The sequence below is a fragment of the Lipophrys pholis genome (assembly GCF_963383615.2).
Source record: "Lipophrys pholis genome assembly, chromosome: 7".
Taxonomy (NCBI): domain Eukaryota; kingdom Metazoa; phylum Chordata; class Actinopteri; order Blenniiformes; family Blenniidae; genus Lipophrys; species Lipophrys pholis.
In genome coordinates this window covers 7,642,481-7,658,173 of record NC_137638.1, presented here as the reverse complement: position 1 = coordinate 7,658,173, position 15,693 = coordinate 7,642,481, and the positions used below count along the sequence as shown (strand labels likewise).

The window sequence follows — 15,693 nt, the reverse complement described above, 5'->3', positions numbered from 1 at the left end:
TTGAACGTCAGTGGACTTGATCATGTCGTAAAACCAAAATACTACACAAATAAACATTGTGCGTTTGATTGTCTCCGAGCTGATAACTGACATGTTGCTTTCCAAAGTAACACTTTTATATAGGTAACCTTGTATTTCTGTTTCAGCAGGATGTTCCAGTTCTATTTCCACCCCTAGTTCTCAACCACTACAAACAGTAATCATGTTTGCACTGGGTTGACCACAGGGCGGGACCTACACCGTGTCGGAGTGGTTAGCGCGCTTCACTTATGCCAATAACTTTCTGTGATCCAGTTGTAGATCTTTTCCGAGCAGAGTTTGTATTGAGCGTGCAGAGCATTTCTCTGGGTGACTCTCGCTTCCTTCTCGGGTCCAAATCATGCATGAGAGTTTCAATAATGACCATAAAGTGGTCCAAGGTGTCAATATGAGTGTGTGTGAGTGCATGGTGTACCTGCCTTTACTCAGAGTTGACTTGGAACATGGACTGCAAAATCTCCAACAAGCCAAGTATCAAACCAGACACAAGGTGCATTACTGTATGTTCTGATTATGGAGCCACTGGTTTACCCCTGGGGTTCAGTCGTGATCATTCTATTAAGTGGGAGGAGAAACAAGGAGAGATAATGATTGTTTCTACGTGCAAAAGGAAACAATGCCCACAAACATAGGTACCTTAAACGCAAAGAAGATTTACATACCTACATGGTTCACAGAAAAATTCAGCTCAAGGGACCTCCTTTTCTGTACCTGAAGGATTTTCTTTAGATTTCCTACTGGAGAGTCAGTCACACTTAAAAATAGAAAATAGAAAGAGCCAAAAACAACCATGAACTAAAGGAACGAACTGAAAAGACATAAACCCTGTGCAGCGAGATACAAACTATCTGTAAATGTACTTAAAATGTCAATGTACACGTATGAAGATACACAGCAAGATTGAAGTAGCTAAAATGGATATAAAGAACAATGAGGGCAAAACTGCCATTAAAGGAAACCTTCAGAACAATTTGAAAGAGGTGCATGAAGAGAGCAAAGGAATTTTTAATCTAGTTGATACTGAAGGAATAGTGGAAGTTCACCATACGTATGCTCAAGGACAAATAAAATGTAGTTATAATGTGGCACAAAATGACAATTGTTCTATCTTTAACATGGGTAATATTTAATGTTCCACCACAACTGGTGAAGGTGTTAAACTCTTTTTTTCTTATGTCTGTCTCAGAAAATCAACTGAAGTTGTAATAATCTGATGCAATAAGGGCTCAAGAGAAAAAAGTCTTTCTGCAATTTAGGTTTTTCTTCACATTTATTTTTAAGGAATAATGATTGTTCAGGCACACATGTTGTTTCATGCATGTCTTCTTTAAATTAATATGTTTTATGCTGAGGACATGGAAAAACTTCAGATTTACACAATTTGACTTCAATCAACTTAGATGAGTTTAAGAATTGATAATATTAATGACATTACTATTGATAATATTTTTGTGTGATGATTGTTGATTGAATATAAATTGATTTACATTTTTCTGTTTTACTTTTTGAAACCTCAAAAAGAGTTTGAACGGGATGGAAAATGATGAAATCAATCTGTTTTTCTCTTGGGTGTGACTCTGACTCGAATAAACTGACCATTGTCTGAGAACTGCAGACATGAAATTGTCCTAAAAGTAACTTCTACCACACTGATACAACCTTTTATAACCTTTTGTATCAAGCTGTCCTACAACAAACCATCTTCCCATTATCCTTGAAATATGAACTCACTCGCTGTGTATCTTCATACGTGTACATTGTCATTTTAAGTACAATTACAGATTGTTTTTCAGTTGTCTCTGCACTTTCACTCTGTACCGTTATTTTCTAACTAAATCTCATCAATTTAATGAAGCTACGTAAATCTATATTTTATAAAATAAATGAACACAGATATCCCACCGACTCGTGTGTTCAAAGAGCTTTTGCGCATCATACCGCGTTTTGGTTGGATGCAAACTAGCAGGCCATTCTTGTAAGCATGATTCTTCTCATTTCATTTTTGGGTGAAAGGAATCCACTGGAGGGAGGACCGATGGGTCTGAATGAGGAGGAGGAGGTCCTGGTGGAGCTGCATGAAATCAGATCACCCAATTCTCCCGCACAATGGCTGTTGTGAGTCTGAGTGTGAGTGTGAGTCTTTAACTTCCAGAATATTTTTATCAACTTCCTGAAATTTTTTTTCTGTTTTATTACCTTCCTGAAATTTTTTTTTATTGACAAGGTTTCAAGTCTTTTCCACCTACCGCACTTCTCACTGACCCCTCTGTCCCTCCACTAACTCTGATTGATTACATTCACAACCTTATTCGACATCGTCGAGCATCTCAGTATGACAAACTCCACCATCAACAGCATTCTTGTATGTTTACTCAAATTGCTTTTTAACATTGTTGCTTCAAGTATTTTAAAGTTGGTCAACATATCACTCAGCTCAGGATGGGCTCCAGCTGCTTTTAAGCATGCTGTGGCTGAACCTTTTTTTAAAAAAAGAATCTGGACCTCCCAGTTCTCTTCAATTCTGGACTAATTTCTAAACTCCTGTATTTTATCCAAGGTCTTAGCGAGAGCTGTTTTTAACCAATTGCAAAGTTTGTATTTGATGATTTTAGTATTTATGAAAAGTTTCAGTCTGCTTAAGCCCCATCACAGTACCGAAACTGCCCTTTTAAGAGTTTTTAATAATCTTCTCTTAACTCTTATGTAAGAGAGTATTCAGCATTAGATTGGGATTCTTTTAAAACTAATGTATTCAACAAATGCATACAAGAAAAAAAAACAGTGTTTGATACTTTCAATGTATTTGTAAAGATGAAAAAAGAAAAAGTAAAAAAAAGATAAAGCATCATCCAAATTAAAACCTTTAAGTTAATTGAGATTTTGCCGAGTATGTATCATTTTTCACTATAGTTGTAGGTTAAAATGCATAGGACTTGATATTTCTTCACATACAAAAAACCAAAACATAATTGGCAGAAAATTACTGAAAGTCTGCAGGGAAAGTTTCCAAATCAATCAAAATAATGGAAAAAAAAAAAAAAGTCCCAATAATTCATAGAATTTTTCAAGCGACTTCACAGAAAAACAATCCCGAAGTCATTATAATAAGCAGACTTGGCAATACTAGGCTCACTACTGCTAATTGTTGTACAAACGTGGCATCACATGAATATGCGTTTAATCTACCAAAACTATTATCTAGAACCCTGCCATGTTGTTCTGAACCTCAGGATATGAAAACAGAGAAACATGAGCTAGCGAGAACAATTGTTCTCACTGTGGTCAAGTCACTGAAGCTGAACTCTTTTGGAAACTTTCACAGCTCAGTCAAGAGGAGGGAGACGCCGCTGAAGTCTTCTGCTGTACAAAGGAAGAAGCAGGTGGAGCATAACTGAGCTGGTCGGTCATAATAGAGGGGTTCTGAGTTTTAATTTTAAAAACACCTCAGCTTCACTCTTTCTCAAAACTTGTATCTCAGTGAAAGAAGTGATCAATCAAGACTTTTTTTTTCCATGCCAAAGTGACAAAATTATGGGTAAACATGGACAAAGACCAAGGACAAGACAGGTCAGGGTGCATGAACAATACTTACACACACACACACGTGTTATAGAGTTCCATCTATCCATCTATCTTCTATGTCACTTTATAATGGCCAGAGTTGCATGGTGCTGCAGGCAAACCCAGCTTACTATGGTTGAGAGCGGGATACACCCCGGACCGGTCATCAGTCTATCACACGGAAAACACAGAAAGATAAACAACCACTCACACTCATTTCACTTTATTATCCTTCTTTTGGTAGGAATGTTCTTATTTTTACATTGTATTCATTCTTCTGTGATCCTCCCTGCCATGCATCGGCCACCCAAGCATGTGTGGGGGGGCAATGAGGTGGAATGAATCTTGACAAACAGCCAGCATCAACAACAAAAAAGCATGAGGAAGGTCTAGCATTATCTTCTAATATGTCCCAAAAAAAAAAAAAATTGGTTTGGAACAAAAAATAGTGCTAATGCGGCTCCACCTTAAAAGTTCATTCATCAAGTCATAACTCATATGCAGAATGTCAGGTAAATTTCACAACTGTGGCACAAATGAAGGACTCTCTGGCTGGAATATTAAATTTACTGTGTAAATAAAGACTTTGGTTCTCAACGGATAAATGTTAAAAGAACAATTTTACAACCCAGCGATGTTGTTGCTATGTAACAAAAACAACAACAAAAAAAAAAACATGTGGGGGTCGTCATCACTATTAACGATAAATGGTTTCCACAAAGATGTTTACATGTTAAAATTGCTAGTACAAAAACAAATTTCAGCCTCATATTTGATTGTACGTTTCGTCAGAGTCTATATAGTAACGATAAATGAAACAGACATTCCTTTATTGTTATTCTATACTTAAATAATCTGAGTAAAGATCTGGGGAGATCCTCTTTCTAGACCATGTCAGCATAATATCAAGCCAACACAAAGAGACACAACTCCTCTTTGGATTGCATGAGGAAGCAGCAAATTCCCAGAGAAATCTCACACAGGCACATGTAGGACATGCAAACTCACTTTTACATCATGTGGTCCCTGAATAAAAAGATTTGTACATGACAAACTGTGTAAGATTTTTTTGGGTGTTCCACACAATAAAATTCCAATCAGACATTCACATAAACCAAACTTTCAACAATATGAACAAATCTATTAAAGCCTACTTTCTTGACAAAGTAAAGGTACTGTTTCTTTTCATTTTATTGCTCCTGTTTGCTTATACTTGGCCTTGTTGCAATACTGTTAAATCTACATTATGACTGATCTCCCCTCAGGACCTTAGTTTTTTTCTCATAGAAAATTTGAATTATTTGGAAATAAAAAATTATTTTTTTTAAAAAGCTACAAAAGTACAACAGCAGGTACCTAAAAATGGAAATTTTCCAGTTGAAGAAGTACAGTGTTCCAGACACACGTAAAGGTCTTCCTTTGTTTCACTGCGGGTGAAGCTGCAGGCTGTTGATAAACACTGTCTGCACCTCGTTGATATCATCCCCGGCCTCTATAGGGGTGCTGAGCTGACCCGGCGAGCTGGAAAACCTGCCGGACTCCAACGCTGGCTCGCAGTGACCCCTGCCGGCGTTGTTATAGAAGGAATCCCCGCAGCCGCCTGCTGCGCCCTGGAGGCTCTCGCAGATGTCTGCATAAAGGTGCTGAGGGGACAGGCGGTTGCAGTCCGGGGCCTGCTGCGACCCCAGGTGCAGGTGGAGGCGGTGCTCCGGCCCGGGGCTGTGACAGGGGCTGTGACAGGGGCTGTGGCAGGGGCTGTGGGGCATCAGGCAGGTCTGCAGACAACTGTTCCGCCGCATGACCCGATGCAGGTCCAGCCGTGCAATCAGGGGTTTGCCTATGTTCACACTTTTGGTCCAGTGGATGGGATGATCGTCATCCATGGCGGCGAAGGTACCTTGAAGGCACACGGTGAAGACCAGCTCCTCCTGATGCATGGAGGGAGAAAATAGTAGCAATTTCTTCGGTTGTGTGGTGGAGAATCACTTGTGTGGAACAAAATGAACAAGATTTATTTTTTAATATACCCTTAACATGTTAATGGTTTTAAAGTTCAGAGAAAAATTAGGTCAACGTGAATTTAGTAATGTGCCATTTCTATACAAGTGATGGAAAGCAACTAGCGCCCAGTTATTTGTTACCGATGAATATAGGTGTTTTGGCAGCGGCCCCAAAAGGAGGTTGGAACTATATGTGGCACATAGGGGCACCATAGTACAGGGGGCGTCAAATCCGTGGAAGAAAAAATATTTAGAGTAGGCATTTTCTGTATGTAACAGCTGTTTACGTGTGTGTAAATGATATACTCAATAACAAACACACTGATTAGGCGCCCCTTCACCACCACCCATTATTACTTTCAAGTAAATTTTCTTTTAGAGATTGCAATTACAAAGGAACAGAAAGGGCTTATTGAGAGCAACAGGAGTATTGGAAAGTAAAGTGTACACACTTCTGGAACCTAGTATTTTTTGTAAAAAGTTGCCTTCAGGAGGTTTTACCCTGAGTTTCTGCAGCGAGCTGAGTCTGGTGTAGAGGCAGTGCTGCGGCAGGCTGCTGGACAGCAGGTAGATCCCCGTCTCCTCTGGAGTCTCTCTGTTCATCTCTTTGGGATCCACATCCAGATCCTGCAGTCAGAATGGGGAGTTTGAACAAAACACCACAATTTCAGGTTCATCTGACAAGTTCAGTGTTTGAAGAATAAAGTCCTGCGCTTTTTGTTGAACCTGCGAGAAGTCTGTGACGTGGGCCTGGCAGAAGGACATGTCCTCGGGCTTCTTGACGATGTGAGTGTAGATGACGAGCACGTTGGAGAACTCGGCGGCGAAGCCCAGCTTGATCTGAGCGCCGCAGTCGAAGTCGAGACACATGCTCTCAGGGAGATCTGGAAGGACACACGGATTTTCAATTTCTGCTAAAAACAGAACCTGGTGGACAGTCTCAAGTTCATCACTGACTTTGTGTGTGTATGTTTTTTTTCGAATTAAATATATTTTTTTTAATTATTCACAATAAGACTAGATAATCCAGAATATTTTCTCATTCATTTGCCATAAATAAAAATAAGCTGATGAAACAGGGGCTGCTGCCATCATGTGGAGTCTATCAAGCAATTTGCAGCCCAGTTAACAACAAAAAAACATCAGCAGTGCAATTAATACTGGGAACCTCATGTATTTTCTTCTGTCGCTATTTATACCTGCAGTTAAAATTACTTATTTTCAATAATTTTTTCAAGCGCACTTGAAATTCAGAAAAAAAAAATGCTGTGTTAATTATATGCCTTGTCCCTGTTATTATTATGGTAAAATCATGAACGTTTGACTAAATGTGGATAACTGTTTACATAAAAAAAGACATAAGTTTGTAGCTCTAAACTCACCATGAGCTTTTGCCCACTGGCGGCTATGGACGTGAGCGAGATCGGCGCTGTCGCTGGGCAGAATGGGATCGGTCAGAGCTCTCCTCTCTGACAGACTGCTGCGGATCTCAAGAGCCTGCTTCCCCTTTGTGGCATCAAACTGACCCATGTCTGAGCAGATAAACAGCAGAAATCATAAACCGGCAACAGACTGTTACTGTCATGTAATAAATGATAAGTGCATGAGGCCCTCTGGGGAGCGTTCCGTTTTGAATTCATTAACCCTCCAAGATCTCGAATTGGAGATACTCAACCAAAATCTTTGATGTACTTTAATAAATGGATCCTTAAGTAATTGTTCCCCATTTTAAAACCAACCATAAGAATCCACAAGCAAGCCACTAAAGCTCTGATATGAATAATGCAAACCAAGCTGCATTACCATAAGAATCCTGCGAGAGACGTTGTAAATGTACAATCAATAGACATTTGGCAGGAACCTGCAATAGTTTCCTGATTCTTAACAGCTCAGCCGTCTTCTACCCACTTCCATCTCGTACCCTCAGCCACTCTGTCCAACACCACAGTGATCTTCTCATTATCCAGCAGCCGCTTCTTCAGAAACTTCACAAACACACCGTTGGTGAAGCCACTGGAGCTCAGCTCGAAGGCCTCTGCATCCTGGCACCTAAAGAAGGTGAAGGAGGGGAACGGAAGAGGGAGAGTTTACCTTTTGAGGTTTGAGGAGAAGAAATCTGTGCACGGTTACTTCAGAACAACGAGTCGGGACCTTACGTGGCATATCCGAAGACAATGTTGGCTGTAACCCTCAGGACGACGTTCCGAGTGCTGTCATCGTGAATATTCCTGCAAAATAAAACTTCTAAGATGCAGAAGATTCAGGTTGCCAGATGTTAGAGGTAATAAACCACCTTTGCCTCCTTTTGTTTGATTATTTTGACGACAGTGAGGGATAAAATGTAATTATCCTTTATTAAATTATAATATTAAATCTACTTCATACTGGATAAAATACATAAAATAAATGTTTTCTAACATCTAAGTAAAGCATGTCTGTCAACTCTCATAAAGAGGACTGAAACTCACTAGATTACTTCAGAACTCTCAAGCTGCACAGGAGTAGTAGTTGCTTAGTTAAATTTAACAATTCCTTTTTTTCTTCAAATAAAAAGATGTTTTTGCCAACGAGTGATCTGTAGACAGTAAATTATAGTTTTACTTCAAAAGTAAAAACTATGGTTGTTTTGGGAACCCTGCGGATTCCGTCATAGATCATATTTCTGTGGGATTACACGTGATGCGTTTGTGGACATTTAAATCCTTTTCCTCCGGTGGCTGTCAACTGACTCACCTCTTGCGACACATGTCAAGCAGAAAGATATTGAGGCCGGTCTCCTTCTCCTGCATCAGCTGCAGGATGCTCTGCACACACAAACAGTTTGCCGAGTGGTAAGGGTTTGGAGCGTCCACCGGAACCATGAAGCTGTTCCCGTAGTTCTCGTAGCCGTGGCCAGCGTAGTACAGCAATCCTACAGAGTGACAGTGAAGATTACATCAACGTCATAAAAAATTTATGAAAATATAAACCAGTGATCAATTCAAATAACAATAGTTTAGTTTTTTTGTTTCTTAGAAAAATTATTATGTATACATGTGTGCGTATACATGCACATCTGAAAAACAATGACAATATTGGAAAGACAGTTCTGTTTTTAACTGTAATCTTGTGATAAATACCCTCGACTTTCCCTCCACCGTGGAGGCTGAAAGGAGCTGTATGTGGCACAGTCTAAAAGAGAAATATACTAGCTTCACAAAAGTTATCAAATTTACTGCCAAGAAGTTCCAACGTAGAAATATTTTACCAAACAATAACTTCCTGTTTTGTGCCTATTCTAGCCTTAAAATGTACCACTGTACCATAGACGCCCTTGTGGAGCAGCAGCAGAAACTCGTCCACGGCGTTCCTCATCTCGGACTCGGTGAGGTCCAGCAGCGACACCACCTTGAAGTTCAGCTGCCGCAGGAGGTTTGTGAGCTCGTAGACGTCCACCATGGGAGCTTTGAGCTGCGGGTGGTTCTGGTACGACAGGTTGCCGATGAGCAAGGCCACTTTGTCCGTCGCTGGCACCAAGAAGCAGGACAACGTGGTTAGAGGACAGCAATTATTTATCTATGAAACAAAGATTCCTCACAGTGTGTTGTTTGAACTGGTTTTACTCAGTAGGAAAGAAGTTTATGTACAAACAGAAAAACATCCGAATATGTACCATATCTTTAATATACTACATAAGTGTGCACAAGTCGTTTCCAGAATAACTTTCTTTCCAAAATTACCTCAGTTACAACACGTTTGAATGTTTTTGTTTTTTTTATGCGCTTCATTTTCATAAGGTCATTTAATGACTTTGTTTCATAACTTTACATTTATATTCATGTCATTACTATATGTGGCAGATATTTGCTCACATGGGTACAGTCGTTCTTAGATCCAAATGAAGAGTTCAAGTTTTTCACTGTCTTATTCACTCATGTTGCATTAACAGAAAATCTTCATCTACATTATTATTATATTTTTTTTTTTTAAAGAAGCGAAACTATGCCATTTAAAAAAAAAAGATTACCAGGGTGAGGCTGGGGCTGAATTTGGGGAGAAAGTCTCTTTAGTTTTCTAAAATTAAATTAAATTAAGAGAAAAAAGTCACAATATTTTGCCATGCTGATGGTGTCACAGTATATCATGACAAACTCGAATCGTATGCATGCACTGTGATGTGTCTCGAATTGCCACATTCTTGAAAGTACGCAGCTTAATATCTATTTTGATTTCTATATCAAAAGAGGAACTGACGTAAATGAAGACAGACATGCTTTTAGCTTCAGATAAAACAATGTTGGTGAACTGACAGAGTGAACCACACTGTTAGTTCACCATGAAGATCAGTTTTCACAAGTTAAGCACTCACCATAAAGTTGATCTGGGATACTATTTAGAAAAAGCTCTTCAGAACCTAAAATAAAAATGTCACAGGAAAGGAACAAATAATAAAAAGACAAGAAGACGGATGTGCTTGAATGTGCAAAAGCCTGTCAAGAGCTGTAACTCTTACCTCCTCCGATGGTGTAAAGGTCGTCTAGGAATGAAAAACACAGATATGTTGGAATCACTTGAGCATAATTCATCTGTGATAGAACAATACAGATGTGGGAAGTCACATGGAAAGTGTCACCCGATTAAATTTGGAAGATTAGGATAGAGGTGCAGGTGTTTTTTTTTTCTGATCGCCAACAAGTTCCATGAAAAGACCAAAACGGGTAATGTGGTGAATTTCCATCAAACACATTTGAGCCACTGAAGGGTAAAACAGGAAGGAGTTACTCAAACTGAGGGACTCGGTGTAGTTTGGGGCTAATAGTGAATCCAGAAGTAATTAGGAAGTGGGTAAAGTTCCACTTCTCAGTGGGAAACTACATCACACTGTATACACTGAACAACTGGAAAGGTCCCACATTTCTCAGAAGCTAATGAGCTGGTATTTCTAAATGATGTGGACATTTTGTTCCATTGCAAGCAAAAATGGTCTTTTTCATCCTCCATATAAACCTGTCTGTGGTACTTTGGCTCAAACAAATACACTTGGGGTATTTTACTTTCTTATTTGGCTTTTTAGAGTGCAGCTCCACCCGCGTTAACAAACTGTGGATCAGTGTGAAAAGTGAAGCTTCCTTGATCAGTGATGGCAGTGAGGAAAACTTGTTTTAGGCGGAAAGTTTTCAGAATCCAAGGGAAACATCCGTAATGATCGGTGTAAAAAAAAATAAAAACCTCTACAAAAGGAGGAAAAGAGTGCAAAGATGAGGATTTATGGAGGTTCAACAACCTAATAAATAAATAAATAAATAAATAAATAAATAAATAAATAAATAAATAAATAAATAAATAAATAGCCACCAATGGAAATAAATTGTAATCCTTTTTTAATACATGTTTGTAATGTTGTAATGACTGACGGCAGAGGCAACTGACTCAAAGCACAATTTTTACAGCGACAGTAATAAATAGACTGTGTACTCTGTAATGGTGTGGCCGAGTATTGTTTATCATACACTATTAAAGGATTGTAACACTGAGGAATACGCTCGGCTCTGCTCAATGAAGAGTTGTACAGAATTTGCTGGCTGAGCTCAGTGCCACTGGTGCACCTAAAGCCACCTTTTAGACTTTAATAGCTTTTAATCTGTGGACAAAGAAGTTCTGATATTTTACAGGATTATATGTGTCATTTTGATTAACAAACAGAGAATAAAGCATCCCCTTTCAGAAATTTAAATGTGCTTAACTTTGAGTGCATTGCTTACGATTAGAATGGATTTTACAGGTCGTAGTGAAAGTGACAAAGCTTGAGCCACTGTGTAACTGATAGAAACAAATAGTTTCCGTGTGAGTGCCAATTCATTTAAAATTGACAAAAGTTCCCAATCTAAGGGGATTTTCTTAGTGTTCTCAGAGCCTGACAACATGTACAAAATTCATTGTCCCTAATCAGATGTGCTCATGAAAATCCTGCACGTGATATTCACAGAAATCATTAAAAGAAAACAACAGCTGGTGGTTAGTACCATCCACTCATAAAATCGCTGCACGATTGATGCAGGACCTGCTTTCAGTTGTTCAATAGAAGAAACGCTTTATTGACGTAAAAGCAGCACAATGCTAATGCTTCGTGAAGGCTAATCAGCACTACCGGATAACGGTGTTGATCTGAAACAAGAAAATCATGGCTGTCAGATGTGTTGGTTTAGTGTCAGAGGGTTCCACAACGTTTCTGTCTTTTCATGGAAATCACACGGATGCGAGATGTGTGCGGCTGATTGGAGGTGATGATGCGAGCCCGATTACGACACAAGCATGTGAAACCTGCAGTTGGTTAGATTTCGAGTGATAATGACCCAGACCATGGTCTACATGCGGTTCCAAGAGTTTTGAACAGTGTCACCCACATGCAGCTAATGCCTGCTGATTGTCACCCCACAGCATGCACCGGGGCTTCAAACTCTACCTTCAGAACACTCCATGGCCCCTGAAACCTGGATAGATATCCTTGGTGCTTTCAGTTCAGAAAAGAAGCAGGTAGTCGCTTAAATATAATGACAACAGCGTCCGATTTTATTCCAGGAAATCAAGTGGCGTGAAACGTGACATACCCACGACTACGTCCACTTCACTGCTCCACATCCTCTCCGTGCTGCTGCTGATCTCACAGCGATACCTGCCGTGATGCTCCTGCATCACATGAGGAATCTGAAAACAGACACACTCGTTTACGCCAAACACTTTCTCCAACGGACGTTGAGAAGCCTAAAAGTCTTCACACAGAGTCTCCTCACCACCAGCTTCCTCTTCGTGCCGTTGGGAATGGGAGCGCCGTTCTTGTGCCACTGGAAGCGAGGGATGGGGCGAGCCACGGCGCCACACTCCAGCTGAAGCGTCTCACCAACGTGTAGCCGCTGGAACTGAGGCTGGATCACCAACTTCAGCCGGCCATCCAGAGACTGATAAGTCTGTCCTGAAGAGATGAAATTCAGCTCGGTTAAAATCAAACAGCTTCGTCTCCCACAGAAATGTGCCCCGTGTGCGCGTCGGGAGAATAATATTTATAGCTTTTGTGTGTATCTGTGTCAGTCATACAAATGTAAGGCAGAGCAATTTAATTTCTGTCCCACCAGTCAGACACAAGGCAATTCACATTTCTCTTCTTTTCTTTTCTTGCTTTATAGATGTGTACGTTCGCAGTGTCTCACCGCATGACGTGGCCACGTTGAGGACGTCCACCTGAGCCCACTGGCTGAACTCGAAGGCGTCGCCGCTGTTCACCCTGCAGATGTAAAAGCCTGCGTCCTTCAGCTGCACCGGACTGATCACCAGGTCCGGAGAGACGCTGTTCGGTATCTGAGGTGGAGGACAAGTGAGTGACATCTACCAGCTGTCCAAAACACAGAGAGAGAGGGCGAGAGAGAGAGAGAGAGAGAGAGAGAGAGAGAGAGAGAGAGAGAGAGAGAGAGAGAGAGAGAGAGAGAGACCTCTATCTCCAAACTGCTATATTAACTTAAGAAAATAAAAAAGAATAAAACAAAAAATGAATAGAATAACCGTTAGAATTCATTAAAACTTCCTTTCAAATCTGATTTTAGCAATATGCATCAAAAAAGTTCAAACACATTGTCTGAACAAACCTATCGCTTGATTTGCATGAGTACTGTTAAATTGGCTCTGTCTTGCTTTTCAGCCCCTAATTTGAATATTACAGCACGCCACATGTTGTGAAGCTATAGCCTGCTAAACAACTACTTAGAGGGTGGATTAGGCATCATACAGGTAAACATATTAAAAAAAAAAGAGTCCCTAAATTACTTTCAAAAGGCTAAAAGTGTATATACAATTCTAAATCAGCGTTATTAATGTTAACATGTTGAGATTGTGGATGAAAGATGCAGACATGTGAGGAATTCTGTTTTTACCAAGCATCTTTAGAAGCTCACCTCTTCTTTGGCTTTGAACCACTGGTACTGGATGAGAGATTTGCCCACAGCGTGGCAGCTCAGGCGCAGATTGTGGCCACACAGAAGAGCCACCGGCTGGGGCTGAATGAGGATCTGCAGGGCTGCACATTCACAGGATGTTCACCAGGGATGCATGCTTACTCTGCTTAGAGCACATTCAATGCGAGACATCCGGATTCACTATGTGGGATTGAGGAGTTTTCCATACGGGCTGTTTTTCTTTACAAGTCAGAAGTAAATACATCATCATGTTTCCATGTAACAGTTGACCGAATCCTGCTGATGAGCTTGAAGATGAAGAGCAATGCAGCGAAATCAACCATGAACTCTCTTGTGAGCTTCAAATAAAACACAAAAACGACAACAAACTCAGTCTGGACCTGGTGGCTTCAGGCACTGAAGAGCCTCTGCGTTTCCCAGAGCTTTGAGGTAGTCCATCAGGTGTCCCGCGGTGCAGCCTCGCTCTCCCATCAGCCTCAGCAGCATGAGGCTCGGGCTGCCCTCCAGCTCCAGAACCTTCAAGGAGCACATCTCCATGTCGTCCGAGCTGCAGGAGGAGGCACAACACAGGTCAGCATCAATGTCACGCCCTACGCTTTTGCACTTCTGGTGATATTTTTTGAGGCATTTAACGATCCTCTTTGGTCTTTTTTTCTTTTTGAAAGACCTCCATATTCTCTCAAAGTTCAGCTGTTTAGTCTTTAATATGTATCTTATCCTCTTTAATAATAAGATTGACAACATTTCCATTATCCATGTCTTGATAGTTGGTGTATAATTTGATCTCCAGAACAATGCCACACAGATGTTGTAGTTGTTGTTTTTGCATTGAACAGGCTGAGATCTATAAATGTCCTCTTATTTTTATTGTAACTGTGCTTTTCTGAATATAAACCCAGGAAGAAATGTTTGGGAGATAAAAAAATTTCAACAATGTTTTTTTCAACCTCTTCCCAGAAGGTTTTTCTACATAGAATAAAACAATGTTCCTTTGGCTTCTGTGAATTGATTTCGTTAATTTTTTTTGAAAAGATGTGTAAGAAAGCATGCGTTATAAGTATTTACATCTCATACACTTTTAATTTTGTTTGTTTCATATTTCAGTTCCATTTGTTACAGTTTCTCTACTTTATAATACTATATACTTTGTTATCCGTCTGTTTGTTTCCTCGTTTAAAACTCACCCGTGTGATGAGTATATCATCTGCAACCCTGCTGTTGATTCTTCCAGATGATGCTGAGAGGTGAGGGTATTTTGTGTGTTTCTTCTGAAATTTTTATTTGCTTGTGTCGACTGTGACAATAGGGACTCTTTAAGGTTCCTGAATGGATTCGCAATTCATGCATTTCATGCATTTCATGCATTTCATCGTTCAAATGTCACAGTCATTCATGTACTATTCATATTCTGTTTTTACAAGTGTGACTTCCCGTGATCGAAATCTTCATTGATGTTAAGTATATTGAGGTCAGATGTGTTTCACTCCAGTCATTTGTCTTTAGGATCAGGCTCCTGAATACATTCTGCTGCATGCTTGTCGCTTCAGAGAAGCACGTGACTTCTGCAGGACTGTTCTGACTAATCTCGGTGGATGTGGCGTGAACTGCTTGCCCACCTGACTTTGAAGCGCCTGTCGTTGCTGACGATCTCCCCGAGTTTCCTCCATCCTCTGCCGCTGGACTTGTCGAGCACCTCGCAGAGCTTCTTCACCTGCGGCTCCTTCAGCTGGCTGATCCTCGTGCTCCGCTCCAGAGACTCCGACATGGCAAAACAGCTCGAAAGGTTTACCATGGAAGGGAGAGTTGGCAGTCACAGATCACAACAAGCCCCATCCAGTCAGGGGAAAAGAGTTTACTTCCTGGAAGAAGTGCAGAACGTGATCGAGACACTCCCACCGAGCAGAGCTGGAGTTCCCCTCGACAGCAGCCGCCTCCCGCTCGCAAAGATCGTATATGAAGCGAGATGCGCTTCTCACTGCAGCAGCAACATCAACATGTTTCTTGTGTTTATTGTTTTGTTTGTCCTATTAACAGGATAACTCAAAAACCTCTTGACAACTTATTTCAGATTTGGAAGGCTAATAGATGACATGCAAACAAAGAAGTGAAAACTTCTACTTTTATAATAATATCTAAATTAGGAATGTCTT

The 15,693-nt window shown here is 40.4% G+C and overlaps 1 protein-coding gene across 2 annotated transcripts; it reads right to left on the bottom strand.

Moving 5' to 3' along the window:
* Positions 1–3,808: 3,808 nt before the first annotated feature.
* On the bottom strand, positions 3,809–15,413 carry malt1 (MALT paracaspase 1). 2 transcript variants are annotated; one of them, XM_080466710.1, is made up of 17 exons: positions 15,160–15,410; positions 13,924–14,090; positions 13,523–13,644; positions 12,785–12,932; positions 12,371–12,549; positions 12,188–12,284; positions 12,043–12,090; positions 10,093–10,116; positions 9,949–9,993; positions 8,903–9,106; positions 8,334–8,511; positions 7,757–7,828; positions 7,522–7,649; positions 6,983–7,132; positions 6,327–6,484; positions 6,102–6,227; positions 3,809–5,528 (listed from the first exon to the last, which is right to left on the bottom strand). In XM_080466710.1, exons 1-17 carry the CDS (start codon positions 15,333–15,335, stop codon positions 5,025–5,027), a joined length of 2,526 nt encoding a protein of 841 aa, XP_080322836.1. In that variant the 5' UTR covers positions 15,336–15,410; the 3' UTR covers positions 3,809–5,024. The 2 variants fall into 2 exon arrangements, with proteins under 2 accessions (XP_080322836.1, XP_080322837.1); XM_080466711.1 differs by lacking the exon at positions 12,043–12,090 and having other exon boundaries at positions 15,160–15,413.
* Positions 15,414–15,693: the final 280 nt, after the last annotated feature.